Here is a 19117-nt window from a genome sequence, read left to right as displayed (position 1 = left end):
TGTTAGCTGCGTTGAGTATTTTGCCCTATGTTGCCATGCTTTTGGTCTAACATACAGTACAGTATCCACACCGTCTGCGTCCTAAAGTGAAAATTTGTTTCTCTGGATTGCCAAAAGATTAATATTTTTTGACATACATTGCACCTAAAGAAAAGCTATTCAGGGGTTTCACGATAAGTTAGCAACCCTGGGCCAGCAGCACAGCCACTACAAGTGAAAGTGCCAAATATACTCAATCTTTTTTTTCTGATTCTCTCTGCCCTTTGGGCACCAAGGCGTTGAGAGATTTTATTAAGCCTATCGTAGGTTCAGCCAGGTGAGAGACTGGACCTGACCACTTTCTGAAAAATTCCTGGGTTCCTTAGACCTTAACTGCTTTGCCATCCCGCCTAGAACCAATCTAATGGTTTTGATTGATGGATTAAAGCAACGCAATACATGGGTGATTTGACAAGGGGCATACTTCCCGAGAGGGCTTTCTATGGGAAACTGGACCATATTTAGATGTTAAACATGAGAAGAAACCAGAAAATTCCATATGGTCAGGCACAAACCCACAACCAACTACCAGGGTTGTAGTTTTATTCACTTGTACTAGTGAGCTCAGGCTCAATGGGAATTTTGGGATGCATAGGGTACAGCTACTCTCTCATTTTGGATAGTAATTTATATATATTTTTAATATGTGATTTTATTGAGCAAAGCTGAGTACCTCAGTAGTATTTTATAAGGTATACTGTTTCCTTCCTGCATCCCTCCTCCAAAGATTTATGGAGCCACTTTGCTCAGGCCCAATGAAGGATGGAACCTAACAGTTAAACCAAACCTTTCATTTTTAAATAAAAATTAATAATCCCACTGATTTAAAGAAATTAATTCTTCTGCTCTTTAATAGATATTGAGAGAACAAAACAATAATTTGCTCTCTCAAAATTCATAAAAATAAATTATTATTAAAAGGAAAATTTATTATTCAACACTATTTTTTTATATAAATAAAATGAATATTCTATTTTTCAGAAGATATGATCTGGAACTAGTGTACTGTACATATATATAAAATTCTTCCTACAAACTATAAATTTAGAATTTTATGGGTGAATAGATACATCAAAGTTCATGTTAAAAGTTGTAAATTTTAAAGAAAATTTCATTCAATTTATATTTTAAATTCACAATTATAAAAACTATTATTTTAAAAAAGATTATTCAGAAATTAATTACATTCTAATTTCTTAAAATGTTATTTAATAGAATAAAAGAAATATTTTGTATTAAAGATTCTAATAAAATAAATTTTGTAATTATAACTTTTAATAAGTCAAATAATGATGAACATTTATTATATATAACACTGAATAAATTTTATTCTGTTAATAAATAAATTTACATTTATTAATTCTTTATTTGGAATACAGTAAAAACACATGATTTACAATCCATCACTTTTATAACCAGTTTGTGGGCAATAAAACCTGTTTTTATGCCCATTATGGGTTTTTCCAGGCTTATGAATGGCAACATGGGGTCCAATATAATCTGGATCAAAACATCAAAGTTCCTGATGATCTGATGCAGACTCAAATCTAGGTCCTTCAAAGTAACAGGCTGCATGTTTAGTGCTTGTCATATGGACACATCAAGTTAAGTATCCAAATGACAACTTGTACTTAATATTGTCTATCTTCTAGTTGGCCATTCTGACATAGTATTAGATTTAACACTATGTCCAAGAACCACCTCAACATATGACACTGAACTTACAAGAGATAGGATAGCCCACATTACAACAGTTCCAAATGAATCAATCGGTATTTAATTCCAAATAAACCATTAAAACTGAAAATCAAAACACTGATTTTATGTCAACATGTAAAAGTGTAAAATCACCAAAAATAAAACACTACCACCAAAGAAATTTACATCAAAATTAAGTTTTTGATTCCTTTCATATATGTACATTTTTGGCATATTACGTGAATAATTTTGTACCATTATGGATTATGATTGACAGGTTTTACAAACATTTATTGCTTTTATGAAAAATCTAGATCCAAAATTTTCTGATGTTTAATATCAAAAAATTTAACAATCTCAGAAACATCACTTCAAACTGTTTATGAAATCACATTAAATAGGAACAAGAACTGATCATTTAAAGTCACTGATATGTGTTCATATAAGTTACTGACATCTAAATAAGTGTTAACTTCAGAAAAATTATTTAAAAAAATAAAAACATTGACTAAAATAATCTATAATTCATCATGCTTTGGACCACTGAATTCTTCATGAGATATAAAACCATTCTTGTCTTTATCTTCATGTTGGAAAATATCTTCTACTAATTTATCTTGGTCCGGAAAATCTTTCATTCCTGCTGCTTCCGCTTCGGGAATTTGCTTCTTGATGTAATCGCTAACCTTTAGAATTAATAATAATCATATTTAAAATAAAAAAACTAATAATAAAAAGTTTATAAAATTGAAATTTATATTTTACTTCTTCTCTTGAAAGCTGATTATCCTTATCAAAATCAATTTCCTTGAAAATATTCAGAGATGGAGGTCCATCTTCAATGCCAATACATTCGACTTCAAAATAAAGAGTTGCTTTTGGGGGGATAGTATCACCTAATTTTATAAAATAATCAGTTATTATTAAATTATAAAATGAAATTACATTCATGAACTGATTTTAAGAAAAACTATAATTTGTAAAAAATTCTATGTATAAATATCCTCAAATTAAACATAACACACTACAAATGCAGTTGAGACCCATTACAAGTAAAAAGTCAAAGGAACCAATGGTCTACACATAACCCTTCAAGGGATATAGTGATGAAGCATACAGTATATAGATATATCCAGGAAGTAGTTGGTGCAATGGAACTTCTTATGTTTTATGAGCTTTTACACATCTCTAGTAAAGTGGAAAACAGTTGATTTTTAACATTATTCTGAGAAATAGTTCTAGATGTTTTCACTTTTAAATTTCAGCCCATTTTTTAGGGTCTTCAAAATTTCAGATAGGCTAATTTCAGGTCTATTTATGGCCCCCACATGGTAGTGACTGATTGAACCCTAGTCAGAGGGCCTGGTATGAAAATGACTAGCTTGTATTTTTTGCTTTGCTTGGATTTTCTTGTGGAATATTTAGTTCAATTTAATTCTTGACATAGTGTAATTAATATTCTAAACTACCATTATTAAATTAGGTTTGTGTTTTGTCTTGTTGATGCACTTTGTATTTCAATTTCTGTCACTCTTTCAGTTCTTGTATTAGTTCCCATTTTGTTTTCGTTTTTAATGTCATGTTCATCTTTGTAAAATTTGTCAATGTAATTCCTCCATTGTCTCTAATAAATCTAATCTATGTTTTTGTAAATGCATGCTTAATTTGTGAATGAAAATAATATTTTTTTGTCATTTAGCTGCCTTATTATATCCCAAAGCTGTTGCGGGGACTGAGTGGTCAGGTCCCTCGCCTCACACCAGTAAGATCTCTGGTTCGAATGGGAAGAAGAGGGGCTTGCCAATGATCCTATCTGGGGATCCCACTGTAGGATGTGGGGGCCATGGGACTATATCTCATGAAAGGTCACAAAGACAATTGGTTCCTGTGACTTTTTTACTTCTGTGAGTATGGCCTACAGCTTTAATATGGACAGGTCCAATTGACTCATTCATAATTCCATTTTTTTTTATTTTATCTGCAAATAATGCAGATAACACAAATAAACAATTATGATAAATACAAAAATTGCAGAAAATTTTTTTGAAAGTCACCTAGATTAAACAAATTTATTTTTATTTTATAAAGTATTAAAGTTATATTCTCACCCGCTCCGGCATCTCCGTATCCTAAATGAGGCGGAATGGTCAACCTACGCTTTTCACCTATACACATATCTATTAATCCTTGGTCCCATCCTTTAATAACTTGACCGACGCCGAGTTGAAATTTGAAAGGTTCTGATCGATCGTGGCTAAAATAAATAAATCATTTTACTTACGTATCCAGATTCATTACAATAAATCTAAAAATATTTAAGTGATAAAAAGAATTATTTTATCATCTTCAATCTCCTAATTCATCATTAAATCACACATTAATTATCTTTAATATAATTAATTACTTTATAGACTGGTCATAAATTCCATAATTACACACCAAACAGCATTGTATTTATTATACATTAAAATCATTGTTAAATTGCTAGAATTGAGTTTGTTTTCTAGATTATATGCTGTTAAAATCCACCATACTTAATCTGTAGAACATCTGTTACGACATAAACCGTTGAGATTTATGACGATCAGGGTTTATAGCTCGGTGCCTTACCTGGAATCGAAGACTCTCCCATCATCTAAAGTGCCTTTATAATGCATTGACAACATATCGCCTCTCTTCGTCGATCTCTCGCATTCTGTTGGCTTATGTAATACATCGATTTCTAACTCCGAATCCTCGCTTATTACCGATAAATAAAGCAGAGAGAATATTAAATAACGAGTGTACATCTCTACCGTTTTAGATTAGAAAATCACTTAATACACGTGGCACAGCACCTTTATATATCGAATTATAAGCCACGTGTATTACGGGATACGTGCTCCGATTGGTCGATTAGTATCGTTGTATTAAAGATTATGTAACTGAACTGTTTACGTGTGTAAACAGATTATTATTACTATCGAACTGTTTAAACTTTGCCACGTTTCACGTTGCTATAGAATTTTCGTGACATAATAGGAAAAAAAAAACATATTTTCGTGATAGCGCCATCTAGTAATCGAACAAAACTCGATTTTAAGTATCGGCGCCGCCTGGAGGAAAATATTACCTTTATGTTTTGTGTCACATTTTTATATTTATTTAATATTTTAATCCATTTTTGTTTTTAAACAAGTTTCTATTACATGAATTTCCTTTTTAAAATAATTAATCCATCTGAACCATTACACGCAATACAAAACGATGATCGGCAATACCACAAATTACACAGGTCAACAGTGGTTTTGGTGCCCAGGTATTTTGAGCTGATTTCATATGAATTTGATGTTATGAATTCAAATATGGCATTAGTTTTTGCCTAGGAGCTCTAATTTTTAAGATATAGCATTTTAGCGAAATACACGTTTCACTATCTTAAGTTAAATCCATGGATCAAGTAAAAAAACTAAACATGGAATTTTTATTATTATATTATGCAAATATTATTCTATACAAAGATAGAGGAAAAAGTCATCAATAAAACTAAACAGTTACACATTGAGGAAGCTTCATTTCCGTGAATTTCGTGAATGTATTTTGGAGCAATCCCTTTTTAAACTCCAGCAGTAATCTGCCATCATATGCATATCCTATCTTCCTTGGTAGCGGTCCTCCATAGTTTTAATATCCTGGTGAAATCTTTCACCTTGTTCTTCACTGGTGTCTCCTAAATTTTCAGGAAAACGGTCTAAGTGACTGTGTAAGTAGTGCATCTTAATACTCATATTATACCCAAGGAATTTGAAACTGTTAAGCATCTCGTTTACCAGTTCAACATAATTTTCAGCTTTGTGTTTGCCTAGAAAATTTCTGACAACTGCAACAAATGAAGTCCAGGCTTTTTGCTTAGCTTCATTCATCTAATTGACAAAGGCAAGATCGTTAATGAGTTGTCTTATTTGTGGGCCGTCAAATATTCCTGCTTTAATTTTTTCTATACTTAACTGAGGCATAAGAATTTTAGAAAGGCTTAGGTGGGGCATAGCACAAAAAAGGTTGGGAAACACTGATCTAGACACTGCACGGCTACAAGCTTACCTCAACTCTAGTTGAAGCATTGAACGTCAATTCATTACCGAATGCTTACTTCATTTGGTGGATTTACCTGGAACTAACTGGATGACAGACTAACAATGGGGAAAATATACAGGAATCAATTCTTACATATATGATTTAGTACAAACTGTACAAACTGGAATTAGAGCTGCACATTTCATGTAGCACTGTACGTTAAAAAAAAAAACACAGATCTAAAAAAGTAGAGCTGATAGAGAAAAACTGATTTTATATTTGGATTCAGTGACCCAATATAGTTAAAATCAGTTCTAAAATCCTAGGCACCAAAAAAAAATTTTTTTTTTGTAGACTTGTGTTATTGTATGCCCGAAATAAAAATATTAATGCCAAAATTATCAGAATAACCTCGTATTCTCCTGTCATTTGTGTCTATTATTTTATGTTTTATAATAACATAAAATAAATCTATAAACTAAAAAACAGCTGTTTTTAATTTTAAATTATCCAATAAGCGTTGACGGATTAAGAAGTGAATAGTAATTAGTTAACTTAATCCTTGGTTATAAATACAATTATTAGTGTTTGCTCTTGTAATACACATGCTAATTCCTTATTAAAAGAAACTGTGTTTAAATATTACTATACGATCATCCATTTAAAACTAATAGCATTCCAATTGAATATATTGAATCCACTATCCATTTTCAATACTACATAAATAGGCTTGGATAAAATGATTTATTTAGTTCAGTCAATGCACGCCCAATATCGCAATAGGCATGGGTTTGGCTCATTTAAACTTTGAGACATATCATCTACCTCCGTTCGATACAACGAAATTGTGTAGCAAATGTCTGATTTTTCGCTCGGAATCACATTGCCAAACCAATTTGATTCTATCAATCCAAGTCACATATTCAATGTTCGAAAAGTAATGACACATAACAGGCGTTAGAACTTGAATCGCAGCTAATAGGTTTTCTTCGTATTTCTAAAATTTCCCAGCTTAATTGACGAAAATTTCAAAGTTTTACTTTTTTCTTTGACACTTGCAGAGATTTTCTAACGAAATTTCATAGCGAGTGAATCAATTCTCTTCTAGAAATTGATTGAACGATATCCTAGTGTTTGGCAAAACATTCTAATTCAAAAATTAGTTACGTGTATATATATACAGCAGTGTATTTTGTAGAAAACAGACTTATTTTGATATGCAATTTCAATATTAAAGACTATAATTCCAGTATTGTTTGTTAATACACACGGATAAGCAAACCAATGACATTGTAACAAATGAAACAGGTATGTTGTTGGCTTGCTTATCCCGTGTTAGTCACTTTACCAGACATGCTTAAAACAATCCGTACGTTTCTATATTCAACAGTTGACTCAACGGTGAGAGAACGTTTCTAAATGGACCGTTGAGTTCTCCGTTGAGACTAGTGACGTCAGCGCTGTTTCACCGTTGAGCTCAACGGTCTCAACGACCTGAAAGACTGTTGAGTATTCAACAAACTAACAAGGCGGCTTCCACGAAAAAGTAAATTTCGCTTATAGAAACTATCCATTCGCTGCTGTGGATGCTGTAATAGCGAACAGATTAATGAACAATCTGTATATGATAAAACATGTGATTTTTTTCATTTGTCAAAAATTGATTACGACCGATATTTGGCCCGCTAAGTCTTCCTGATATAAATATTCAAGAAATTAATTAAAATTATTAAAGAAAGACCCAGTATACAAGAAAATGATACAGATATGGGTTCATTTGAATAAAGGATTTATTCGAATAATGGTTAAGCGAGTTACTTTAATTATTTAGCAAAACAGTCACAATCGCCACCTTCTCGTTACTTAAGTCAGCCATCTTGAAAGTCGACCTCTCAACGAAAGCGTTTCTTTTTTCTGCAAAACGTGACGTCAGATCGTTCGAAGGAGGGACTCAACGGAAAATTCACTGTTGAGTCAACCGTTGAATATAGAAACGTATGGAATGTTTTTAAGCCTTGATAGATATTTTCTGAAAGCTTTAAAAACGAGACATCAAGGCAAAAATATTTTAGATTCACTCTAATAACACACACTCTCTTAAGTTCAATACCATTCTTTAATTTTAGAACTTTACATTCAATAAAGTCCCAAAATATAAGTTGTTACATGATTATTTTGAAGGTCTGTGTAAGAATTAAATTAATAAGATGTAAAAAACAAAATATATTTTAAAATAAAAGCTTGAAATTCGTGTTAAAAACACTTTATGCCTTTTTCTCTAGCAATTTATTGTTTCTACACTAACATTTTCAGGTATGTTTAATGCTAATCTTTAGGCAACCAGATAAAGAATATCACAGCATTGAGTAAGAAAAATTACATAAATGAATTATGTAATGTTTCGTGTTCAAATTTTGTGATTTTGTTGATAAGACATTACGTTTAAACTTTTGGTGTGTGTCCTTTTTTGGAATTTAAACTGTAATATTCTACTTATAGTTGCCTGAAGACAAGTGTTAAACATGTCCAAAACTATTAATGCAAAACAACAAATTTCTACAGAAGAAAAAAAAAGCATGAAGTTTAACAAAATCCATTTGAAATCTGTGGTTTAAATGTGTGTTATAACTATTGTATTAACAACAGAAAACAGGCATAAGTATGGAAACAGTAATTCTTTTATTTCAAAATTACAGTAGCATTTTATTTGCTAATGACACGAGGGATGTTACCACGAGCTCCAATGTCCTGAAATTAGAATTTTTCTTTTATTTAACTGATTATGAGAAAATTTTTATTACAATTATTAAATTCAATTTGAAAAAAAGTTAAAATCAACTATCATTAAATTCTGGACAAAAAAAAAAACAATACACATTTAAATAATTTTATTTTTAAATTGACAAACATCACAAAACTATAATTTTGAGAAAGGTATGAAACATATGAAAAAAAAAAGCATTTCCATTTGCTATTTTACTCAAATAACAGATAATATATTAAGTTTTTTCCAATTAACAAAGAATTCTATTTTAACAAAGTTGCTAACAATTGACAGCCAAACTTGGCTACAAAAATTATGATAAAAAATGATAAGCATTATGCAATAAATTCTAGAATGTCCTCCTTTCCATTGCTTATGGTATTTTATTTTTCCTCCAATAACCTTCATATAATTAAATACACCTACCTCTATGACAACTTCCATGTGGGCAAGATTCTTAATATTACTATACATAATTTGATCATCTACTTTCTAATATAAATTCCAGTTGTTATTAGCATTATTATCCTCTAAAGCTAGTTCTTAAGCTAAAATATAGTAAGAATTGCTAATTTTGAAGTAATTTTTTTCTATACAGTTTAATACTGTTGCTGTTTCTGAACTACTTATTATTATTATGATAAGTAATTTAGAATTGTGAAAATCTGTGTTAACTGTGTGCTGCACCTGAAAGTTTCTTGACATATTAAATAAACTCACTGTTAAAACATTCTATTCTGTTTTATACCATTATGTATTTCTGTTCTAGCAAAGACTGCTTGAAGTGAATTACTTAAAATATATTTAACATACATTATGATACAGATCTCAACATCCATATAAATACACCACTAACACATACTTTGTAACACTTCTCATAAGATAAACACACGAGGAACTTAACCATTTAATAACTTTTTTAAAATTTCATTATAAATAATTTTTAATTTACAATATAAATCACTGAATGTCTATCTTCCATCAATTAATTTATTACAAGAATAAGAAAGACTAGCCTCAACCTTATTTTACATCATAAAAAGAATGAAAAATGTTTAAAACTACCAAGAAAAATTGTTTTGCATTCATATTTCACTAATTACAGGATAAATATCTTAAGAATTTATAGCATAATCCTTACACTTATCACACATTTATAGAAGAATGTTATGAAATTTCTATGAGAGATTAGTATAATTCTTTACAATTTTTCAGCAACAAATAAACAATATTTTCTCTTATATACTTGATTTCAGTTTATGAGTTTACATAGAGCATTTTACATAATAAATATAAAAATTTACAAAAATAGCTGATTTAATGAATACCCATATCTCCCCAGAATATAACTGATACAGTTTTTAATAGATAACTTTCTATTATGTAAATAGAAAGATTTAAAAAAAATTATGTAGAGATTAAATGTATAATTAAGGTATTACAAATAATCCCTTAGAAATCTCCAGAATTTCAAAAATTGTAGCTATTGACTTACACCTAGTGGGCGCTGGAATCGAGGTGGTGGCGTACGATCCTTTCGGGCTTCTTTTGATCTATTTCTGACAATCTTGGAGTGAATAGCACAAGACACACAATAATGGAGTTTTGCATATAATTTTGGTAGAGCGTAAGCTGTTAAATATAAAATTTAGTTTCTTTTTAGTAGCAGTAGCAGCTGTCATTTTTTAAGATTAAAATTGATTTGCAAAGTTCTAAAACAATTTTAATGATTTATAAATACAGAAAATGCTTCAAATATCAAACAAACAGCTAGAATTCCTTCATCAGACTATTAAGGCTAATAATTTACCAAGCAATTTCGCAGGGGGATGGCCACCAGGCTGACATCTCTTGCTAAATATAATAATTACAAATAAATAAAATTTTAAAATATTCTGGAAGATCAGCCCAGAGAATGTTTGAGTTGTGCTTTGGACTGATATTTCATTTGATATTTGAAGTAATTATCAGGTTACTTTTATTTATTATACAGAAAATGTTAATTAATACAATATACTTTATAGAAATACAGTGCATAATTTTATAAAGGGTTATCATACTCTTGAAACCATTAATGCTTTATGTGTTTCCTAAAATGCATTTGGGCTTCAGTATTAATGACCTTCCTCATCAGTTAGATAATCCTATTTTAAATATAAAGCAAAAGATTTTTTTAACAATATTACAAGACTCACACATTTATAAACCAATTAATACCATTAAAATAATAATAAAATGACATTAATTGATTTATAAATGTGTGAGACTTGTAACATTGTCAGAAAATGTTTTGCCTTATATTTAAAATAGGATTATCTAACCGATATGCAAATCTTCCCAGATTCTTCACAGAAGACAAGAATTATTACCTTGATAAACCTAAATAGCCAATTAAAAACATTCTAACAAACTATAACTGAATCTCAGGTACTTTTGTAGAAATACAGTATGCACCATAATACACCCATCTTGAACACTTGAGCATCTGTCAACAGGGCATAGCTCCAGCTGCAGGTGTTCCCAATAGTGAAAAAGAATTCATATTTGAGTATTAGGTAGGTCATACTGAAAGTCATAAGCAACAATTTTTTTATAAACCATCATCTATTAATTATGAAAAACTAAGGACACTCATAATCTATAGACTATAGACAGTGCCATGGGTNATCTTGAACACTTGAGCATCTGTCAACAGGGCATAGCTCCAGCTGCAGGTGTTCCCAATAGTGAAAAAGAAGTTGTGTTGTGCAGTTGTTGGAAATGGGTCTCTCAACATAGGAAAAAGTATTCATATTTGAGTATTATGTAGGTCATACTGAAAGTCATAAGCAACAATTTTTTTATAAACCACCATCTATTAATTATGAAAAACTAAGGACACTCATAATCTATAGACTATAGACAGTGCCATGGGTAAATCGTGATGTCATTAGCTTCCATCACGTGACCACAGACAAAATGGCTGCAACTGATATTTTGTTTCGCCAACATGCTGTGATTGAATTTCTCATTAAGGAGGGAATCTACACTATAGAAATTTGCCAGAAACTTCAGCATACTTATGAAAATATGTGTATGGGTACCAGCAGTGTTAGAAGATAAGTTTCCATCATTAAAATGCTTTACACAAGCATTAAAGATCAACCTTGTAGTGGCCATCCATGGAGCTCCATTATAAGCTCTGTTTTCTGGGAGGCAGATGGGGTGATTTGGGTTCCACACAAATCACCCATTTCTTGAACCTGGACAAACTATTAATGCTGCTTGGTACATCATGACACTTCATAAGCTCTGTTGCATATTGCGTGATAAATGCCCTGGAAAGATCATCCTCTAGCATGACAATGCAAGGCAACATACTGCTCCTTACACCATGGAGGAAATTCTGTAAATGGGATGAGAAGTTCCCCAGAATCTTGTCTACAGTCCAGAATTAGCACCCTCTGATTATTGTCTTTTCGGTGTTTAGAAAGAAAACATGCAAGGCCTATGCTATGAAACAGTGTAGGACATCAAAAAAGCGGTGCATCAGTTTTTTTTTCATAGTTCGGGGAACAAAGTTCTATCATAACAAAACTTTCAAACTCCCACAATAGTGAGAAAAATGTATCTAAAAAAATGGAGACTATGTGAAAAAATAAGTCTGAAAAATAATATGATGCATTTGTTTTTCCAAAAATAAATTAATCTGATTTATAAAAAATTGCATGACCCTTGTATTTCCACTCATACATAAGTGGTCATGAAGGGAAACAGAGTTTGAAAAATGGTGGCAGAACAATTCCTAGCGATTTAAAAAGACAGCACCAAGTAACAGTTATGCTGTCTATTGCTACAAGATTTACCATTCTGGTAGTGTACTGTGCCAACAGAAGGGGAGTCTGGTCAACCAGTTCCAGGATATGTTTGAGAATCAACATGAACATTATGAACACTGTCTACAGCAAGGCAGTGCACACTTCAAACACTTACATTATACATACTGTGGTAAATCAACATGCTAATAATGTGCATGTTACTTTCTTTCAGAAGAAATAAACTCACACATGACAAGGTAATATTGTTTGTCTTTTCATTTTAGTAGTGTATATTTTGGCACATACTGTACATTCTTCTAACAATTCCAAATAATCACCTTTCTTCTAAATTTCATTAAAAATAGAGAAAACGATTAAAATTTATGCTTTGTTTGAACTAAGCAATCCCTAATAAAGATGCCAACATTCTTCGTTGAGAACATGCTCAATAGAAACTGTAAAATTTAATAAGCCATTGATAATATACACATAAAGATTAAATACTTACTTTCATAGACACTTGCATCTGTGATATCTCTCACAGCTGCTGCTTCAACAATATTTCTAATTACAAATTTCTTAATAGCTTTATCTTTTGGAACACATCTTGCGCAATTGGTGCAACGGACTGGATTGACGTGTCCTCGTCCGTGCTTGCTACGTCCATTGTTACGTCTCTTAGAAGTCTGAAAGAAAAAATTACATACGAGTCTTCATATATTATGTCATAAAATAAAAACTAATGTATGTATACAAATACAAATAAAAAAAATGAGTAGTGTAAATATCAAGTGTGCCAATAATATGGAAAAATTGATTGTTGAAGTTAATAACACACCTTCATGCCAGAATATATAAAAGTATTTTTGAATACCATAAATTTAACTCAAAATATGGGACAGTTAACAGTAAAGCAAAAATACACAATATGTACTTACTCCAGCGCAGAATTTTAATGGAACTAACAAATATTTTCAGCCACATTTAGGAGCCTTCATCAGGTGAATGTGGCTGAAAATATTTGTAGTTCCGTAAAAATTTTATGCTGGAGTAAGTATGATGGTGTATTTTTGCTTTAGAATGCTATAAATTATTGTATTAAGCGCACAGACTTATATTAAGCAATTTTGTTCTCTCTCATTTTAATACAATGTGGAAAAGTCCAGTATATGGTGTTAACATGTTATAACAAAAATATGAGCACAAAGATCATTATTTTACCATAACCCAAATGTTTTCAACATTACATAATGCCTTCTTCAGGATAAAACACATTTGAATAAGCCCAATATAAAGCTTCTATTCCATTACATTTTAATGATTTATTCCAAGAGATTCAAGATCTATATTTTAAAGTAATTAACTTATTTCTGGGCCATACCACAATTATTACTTTACTGGGTCCTGAAAAAATAATTTCTTAAGTTTGGTGTAACTCAGTGATCAATGTTTGGAGTGGCATGTCAATACGGAGTGTCCCACAGGTAAATCATGACATAGTTTTGCTCCAACTGGACACATCATCATTCTGACTCTCATTTGGCTATTTCATACATAAACATGAAAAAAGAATATTCTAGAGTCGTGGAGTTGGAAGCAAATTCAAGGATAAAAAAAAAAAAAAAAAGTCAGANTATTATTATATACAGCTGTCCCTTGATAATCCGACAGGTATGGGACCAAAGGGGCGTCGGATTACTGAAAGTGATTACTTATTTGGCATTGTTTTGTTAGCAGTAGCCTACAATATTCCCTACTCCAACTGTTCGAACAGAACTGCTCATGGAAAACACACGAAATGTGTGTCATCGTGTAAGAATTGGGTGGGGAGATTCACGTCGCAACATGCTTTGTGCAAGCAGACACGTAACGGAGAAGGGTACCTTGACGGGAGGCACACTGGACTACTGAGCATGTCAGATTATAAAATGTTGGACTATCAAGGGACAGCTGTATTTTATATTAAGCTCTTAATATGGGGTATTTATCTCATATCTTGCATTATAGGAGGCTCTTGTAATGCAAGATCTTACTTTATGATAATTCCCCTACTTCATGATTTTCCTTTGCATATCACTAATTACTGTTGATTTATTTTTCAAGAAATTTATATTCGAACACATCTACAAAATTTAAAATTCTCTAAGTACTAAATTTTTAATGTCTAAAGATCCATACAAAATGGCTAAGATGACTCTGGTTAAATCTAGTGTTTTTTGAATGCTTTATTATAACCACAGATGGAAAACATTGTGCATGTCAATGTGTGGTTAAAGATGAAAATAATAGCAGTGATAATGAAAAATTCNACTACAGATATTAATAAATGTAACGTAATTTTTGTCATATGAATATAACAATAAATAGATTTTTGGTGAATTTTTAAAGTAATAAAACATGTCTGACCTTGTTTGACCTATACTGCCCTTGGTCATTTTAAACAATAAACGTAAACAGGGGGCGGGGTTAACCCGGTCATCCAAACGTTAAAGATCAACCATGTAGTGGTCATCCATGGAGCTCCATTATAAGCTGTTTTCTGGGAGGCAGATGGGGTGATTTGGGTTCCACACAAATCACCCATCTTGAACTTGGACAAACTATTAATTCTGCTTGGTACATCATGACACTTCATAAGCTCTGTGGCATATTGCGTGATAAATGCCCTGGAAAGATCATCCTCCAGCATGACAATGCAAGGCAACATACTGCTCTTTACACCATGGAGGAAATTCTGTAAATGGGATGAGAAGTTCCTCTGCATCTTGCTTACAGTTCAGAATTAGCACCTTCTGATTATCGTCTTTTTGGTGTTTAGAAGGAAAACATGCAAGGCCTATGCTATGAAACAGTGTAGGACATCAAAAAAGTGGTGCATCAGTTTTTTTCATAGTTCTGGAACAAAGTTCTATCATAAAGGAACTTTCAAGCTCCCACAATAGTGAGAAAAAATGTATCTAAAAAAATGGAGATTATGTGAAAAAATAAAAGCCTGAAAAATAATATGATGTATTTGTTTTTCCAAAAATAAATTAATCTGATTTATAAAAAAATTGTATGACCCTTGTATTTCCACTCATACATAAGTGGTCATGAAGGGAAACAGAGTTTCAAAAAAGGTGGCAGAACAATTCCAAGCGATTTAAAAAGACAGCACCAAGTAACACAGTTATGCTGTCTATTGCTACAAGATTTATCATTCTGGTAGTGTACTGTGCCAACAGAAGGGGAGTCTGGTCAACCAGTTCCAGGATATGTTTGTGAATCAACATGAACACTGTCTACAGCAAGGCAGTGCACACTTCAAACACTTACATTATACATACTGTGGTAAATCAACATGCTAATAATGTGCATGTTACTTTCTTTCAGAAGAAATAAACTCACAGATGACAAGGTAATATTGTTTGTCTTTTCATTTTAGTACTGTATATTTTGGCACATACTGTACATTCTTCTAACAATTCCAAATAATCACCTTTGTTCTAAATTTCATTAAAAATAAAGAAAATTATTAAAATTTATGCTTTGTTTGAACTAAGCAATCCCTAATAAAGATGCCAACATTCTTCGTTGAGAACATGCTCAATAGAAACTGTAAAATTTAATAAGCCATTGATAATATACACATAAAGATTAAATACTTACTTTCATAGACACTTGCATCTGTGATATCTCTCACAGCTGCTGCTTCAACAATATTTCTAATTACAAATTTCTTAATAGCTTTATCTTTTGGAACACATCTTGCGCAATTGGTGCAACGGACTGGATTGACGTGTCCTCGTCCGTGCTTGCTACGTCCATTGTTACGTCTCTTAGAAGTCTGAAAGAAAAAATTACATACGAGTCTTCATATATTATGTCATAAAATAAAAACTAATGTATGTATACAAATACAAATAAAAAAAATGAGTAGTGTAAATATCAAGTGTGCCAATAATATGGAAAAATTGATTGTTGAAGTTAATAACACACCTTCATGCCAGAATATATAAAAGTATTTTTGAATACCATAAATTTAACTCAAAATATGGGACAGTTAACAGTAAAGCAAAAATACACAATATGTACTTACTCCAGCGCAGAATTTTAATGGAACTAACAAATATTTTCAGCCACATTTAGGAGCCTTCATCAGGTGAATGTGGCTGAAAATATTTGTAGTTCCGTAAAAATTTTATGCTGGAGTAAGTATGATGGTGTATTTTTGCTTTAGAATGCTATAAATTATTGTATTAAGCGCACAGACTTATATTAAGCAATTTTGTTCTCTCTCATTTTAATACAATGTGGAAAAGTCCAGTATATGGTGTTAACATGTTATAACAAAAATATGAGCACAAAGATCATTATTTTACCATAACCCAAATGTTTTCAACATTACATAATGCCTTCTTCAGGATAAAACACATTTGAATAAGCCCAATATAAAGCTTCTATTCCATTACATTTTAATGATTTATTCCAAGAGATTCAAGATCTATATTTTAAAGTAATTAACTTATTTCTGGGCCATACCACAATTATTACTTTACTGGGTCCTGAAAAAATAATTTCTTAAGTTTGGTGTAACTCAGTGATCAATGTTTGGAGTGGCATGTCAATACGGAGTGTCCCACAGGTAAATCATGACATAGTTTTGCTCCAACTGGACACATCATCATTCTGACTCTCATTTGGCTATTTCATACATAAACATGAAAAAAGAATATTCTAGAGTCGTGGAGTTGGAAGCAAATTCAAGGATAAAAAAAAAAAAAAAAAGTCAGAGTCAATAAAAATGGACAGACTCCAACTCTTTTTTTTTTATTATTATACACAGCTGTCCATTGATAATCCGACAGGTAAGGGACCAAAGAGGTGTCGGATTACCGAAAGCGATTACTTATTTGGCATTGTTTTGCTAGCAGTAGCTTACAATATTCCCTACTCAAACTGTTGTAAGGAACCAAGTCCGTGCTTTATTTTTAGTTTACTTTTACTTTGCTTTATTATATTTTTGTTTGGGGCTTATGTTTGGTTAGGACGAAGGTTTCCTCACCCACCACCCTAACGTTCAAAACGAGAAGATAAAAGATTAACCAACTCACCGACGACGAAACGACAGCGCCATAGCTAGCATTGCACTCACGTGCACGCCCGAGCGGCAGAATTGTAAGTCCGCACTGAAGGGGGGGACACCCCAATAGACTTTCTAGGAACTTGTGTAACCTTAACAAAACATCCCGATAATNCTACAAGAAAAAATACTGTGAATAAGCTGATGTTGCTGAAAAAATATCGAAAGTAAACTGCTACTTTAATTTATAAAACCTGTATGGATAGGTATGTTTTATTTTTTAAAAATTTTACAAAACTTGTGTATTCCTTTTTATGTGTATGTTATATCCTTTTTAAATGTTTTAGTTGACTGAAGAGGGGCTTAAGAGCTCGAAACGTGTAATTTTTTCCACACGTATCAACTAAATAAAGATGAGAAAATCCGCCAAGTGTCTTAATTTATAGCACTATATTGTGTCAGAAGCATAAACAAATAGCAAAGCACGGTTTCATATCATCAAAATAAGAAGTTATAATTGAAACGGCGGAAATCATCGAATTTAGAGAAGATGAAAGTCGAACTACACCAGAACAGCGCATATAAGGAGGAAAAATTACAAGTAGGCTACAAGAAAAAATACTGTGAATAAGCTGATGTTGCTGAAAAAATATCGAAAGTAAACTGCTACTTTAATTTATAAGACCTGTATGTTTAGTTGACTGAAGAGGGGCTTAAGAGCTCGAAACGTGTAATTTTTTCCACACGTATCAACTAAATAAAGATGAGAAAATCCGCCAAGTGTCTTAATTTATAGCACTATATTGTGTCAGAAGCATAAACAAATAGCAAAGCACGGTTTCATATCATCAAAATTTGTTGTTTGTTTATAAATCTTGTATATAGTATTGGTTAAACTTGATTAAACATTTATTATTGAGATTTTTTTGTGACTAACTTTGTCCTTAATTTATTTTGGTGCACGCTAAAAGTCCAGGCCTGGCAACTAACAAACGCGAACCCGCGTAAAGTACCCGTTAAATCCCGGCTCTAAGAAAAATATCGTTGTAGAGCAACAAAATAAAAATAGTACTTTACACTGTTCGAACAGAACTGCTCACGGAAAACACACTAAATGTGTGTCATCGTGTAAGAATTGGGTGGGGAGACTCACGTTGTGACATGCTTCTGTGCAAGCAGACACATAACAGGGAAGGATACCTTGACAGGAGGTGCGTTGGACTATTGAGCATGTCGGATTATAAAACGTCAGACTATCAAGGGACAGCTGTATTTTATATTAAGCTCCTAATATGGGGTATTTATCTCATATCTTGCATTATAGGAGGCTCTTGTAATGCAAGATCTTACTTTATGATAATTCCCCCACTTCATGATTTTTCTTTGCATATCACTAATTACTGTTGATTTATTTTTCAAGAAATTTATATTCAAACACATCCACAAAATTTAAAATTCTCTAAGTACTAAATTTTTAATGTCTAAAGATCCATACAAAATGGCTAAGATGACTCTGGTTAAATCTAGTGTTTTTGAATGCTTTATTATAACCACAGATGGAAAACATTGTGCATGTCAATGTGTGGTTAAAGATGAAAATAATAGCAGTGATAATGAAAAATTCATCAAAAAACAATAAGCACGTTCAGTGATTTGATAGGAATGCCTGATGAAATGCCATTCCGAGTTAATATAATCAAAGTA

General features: G+C 31.8%; 2 protein-coding genes across 2 annotated transcripts; both read right to left on the bottom strand.

Annotated features, from left to right (window-relative positions):
* Positions 1-1373: 1373 nt before the first annotated feature.
* On the bottom strand, positions 1374-4757 carry LOC111614972 (FK506-binding protein 2-like). The gene is made up of 4 exons (XM_023356344.1): positions 4348-4757; positions 3846-3991; positions 2503-2633; positions 1374-2423 (listed from the first exon to the last, which is right to left on the bottom strand). The coding sequence occupies exons 1-4, from the start codon at positions 4524-4526 to the stop codon at positions 2256-2258; spliced, it is 624 nt and encodes a 207-aa protein (XP_023212112.1). The 5' UTR covers positions 4527-4757; the 3' UTR covers positions 1374-2255.
* Positions 4758-8450: 3693 nt separating this feature from the next.
* On the bottom strand, positions 8451-16177 carry LOC111614974 (40S ribosomal protein S26-like; the record flags this gene model as incomplete). The annotated part of the gene is made up of 5 exons (XM_023356346.1): positions 8451-8538; positions 10050-10186; positions 12860-13062; positions 15830-15836; positions 16000-16177. Coding segments are annotated over 5 exons (570 nt in total), but the record flags the coding sequence as incomplete, so codon positions are not given.
* Between the last annotated feature and the right edge of the window lie 2940 nt (positions 16178-19117).

Source organism: Centruroides sculpturatus, unplaced genomic scaffold, assembly GCF_000671375.1.
Source record: "Centruroides sculpturatus isolate CEXI.00-Female unplaced genomic scaffold, Cexi_2.0 scaffold2320, whole genome shotgun sequence".
NCBI classification, from domain to species: domain Eukaryota; kingdom Metazoa; phylum Arthropoda; class Arachnida; order Scorpiones; family Buthidae; genus Centruroides; species Centruroides sculpturatus.
The sequence above is the reverse complement of the archived record's forward strand: the minus strand, read 5'-3'. Positions and strand labels throughout refer to the sequence as shown.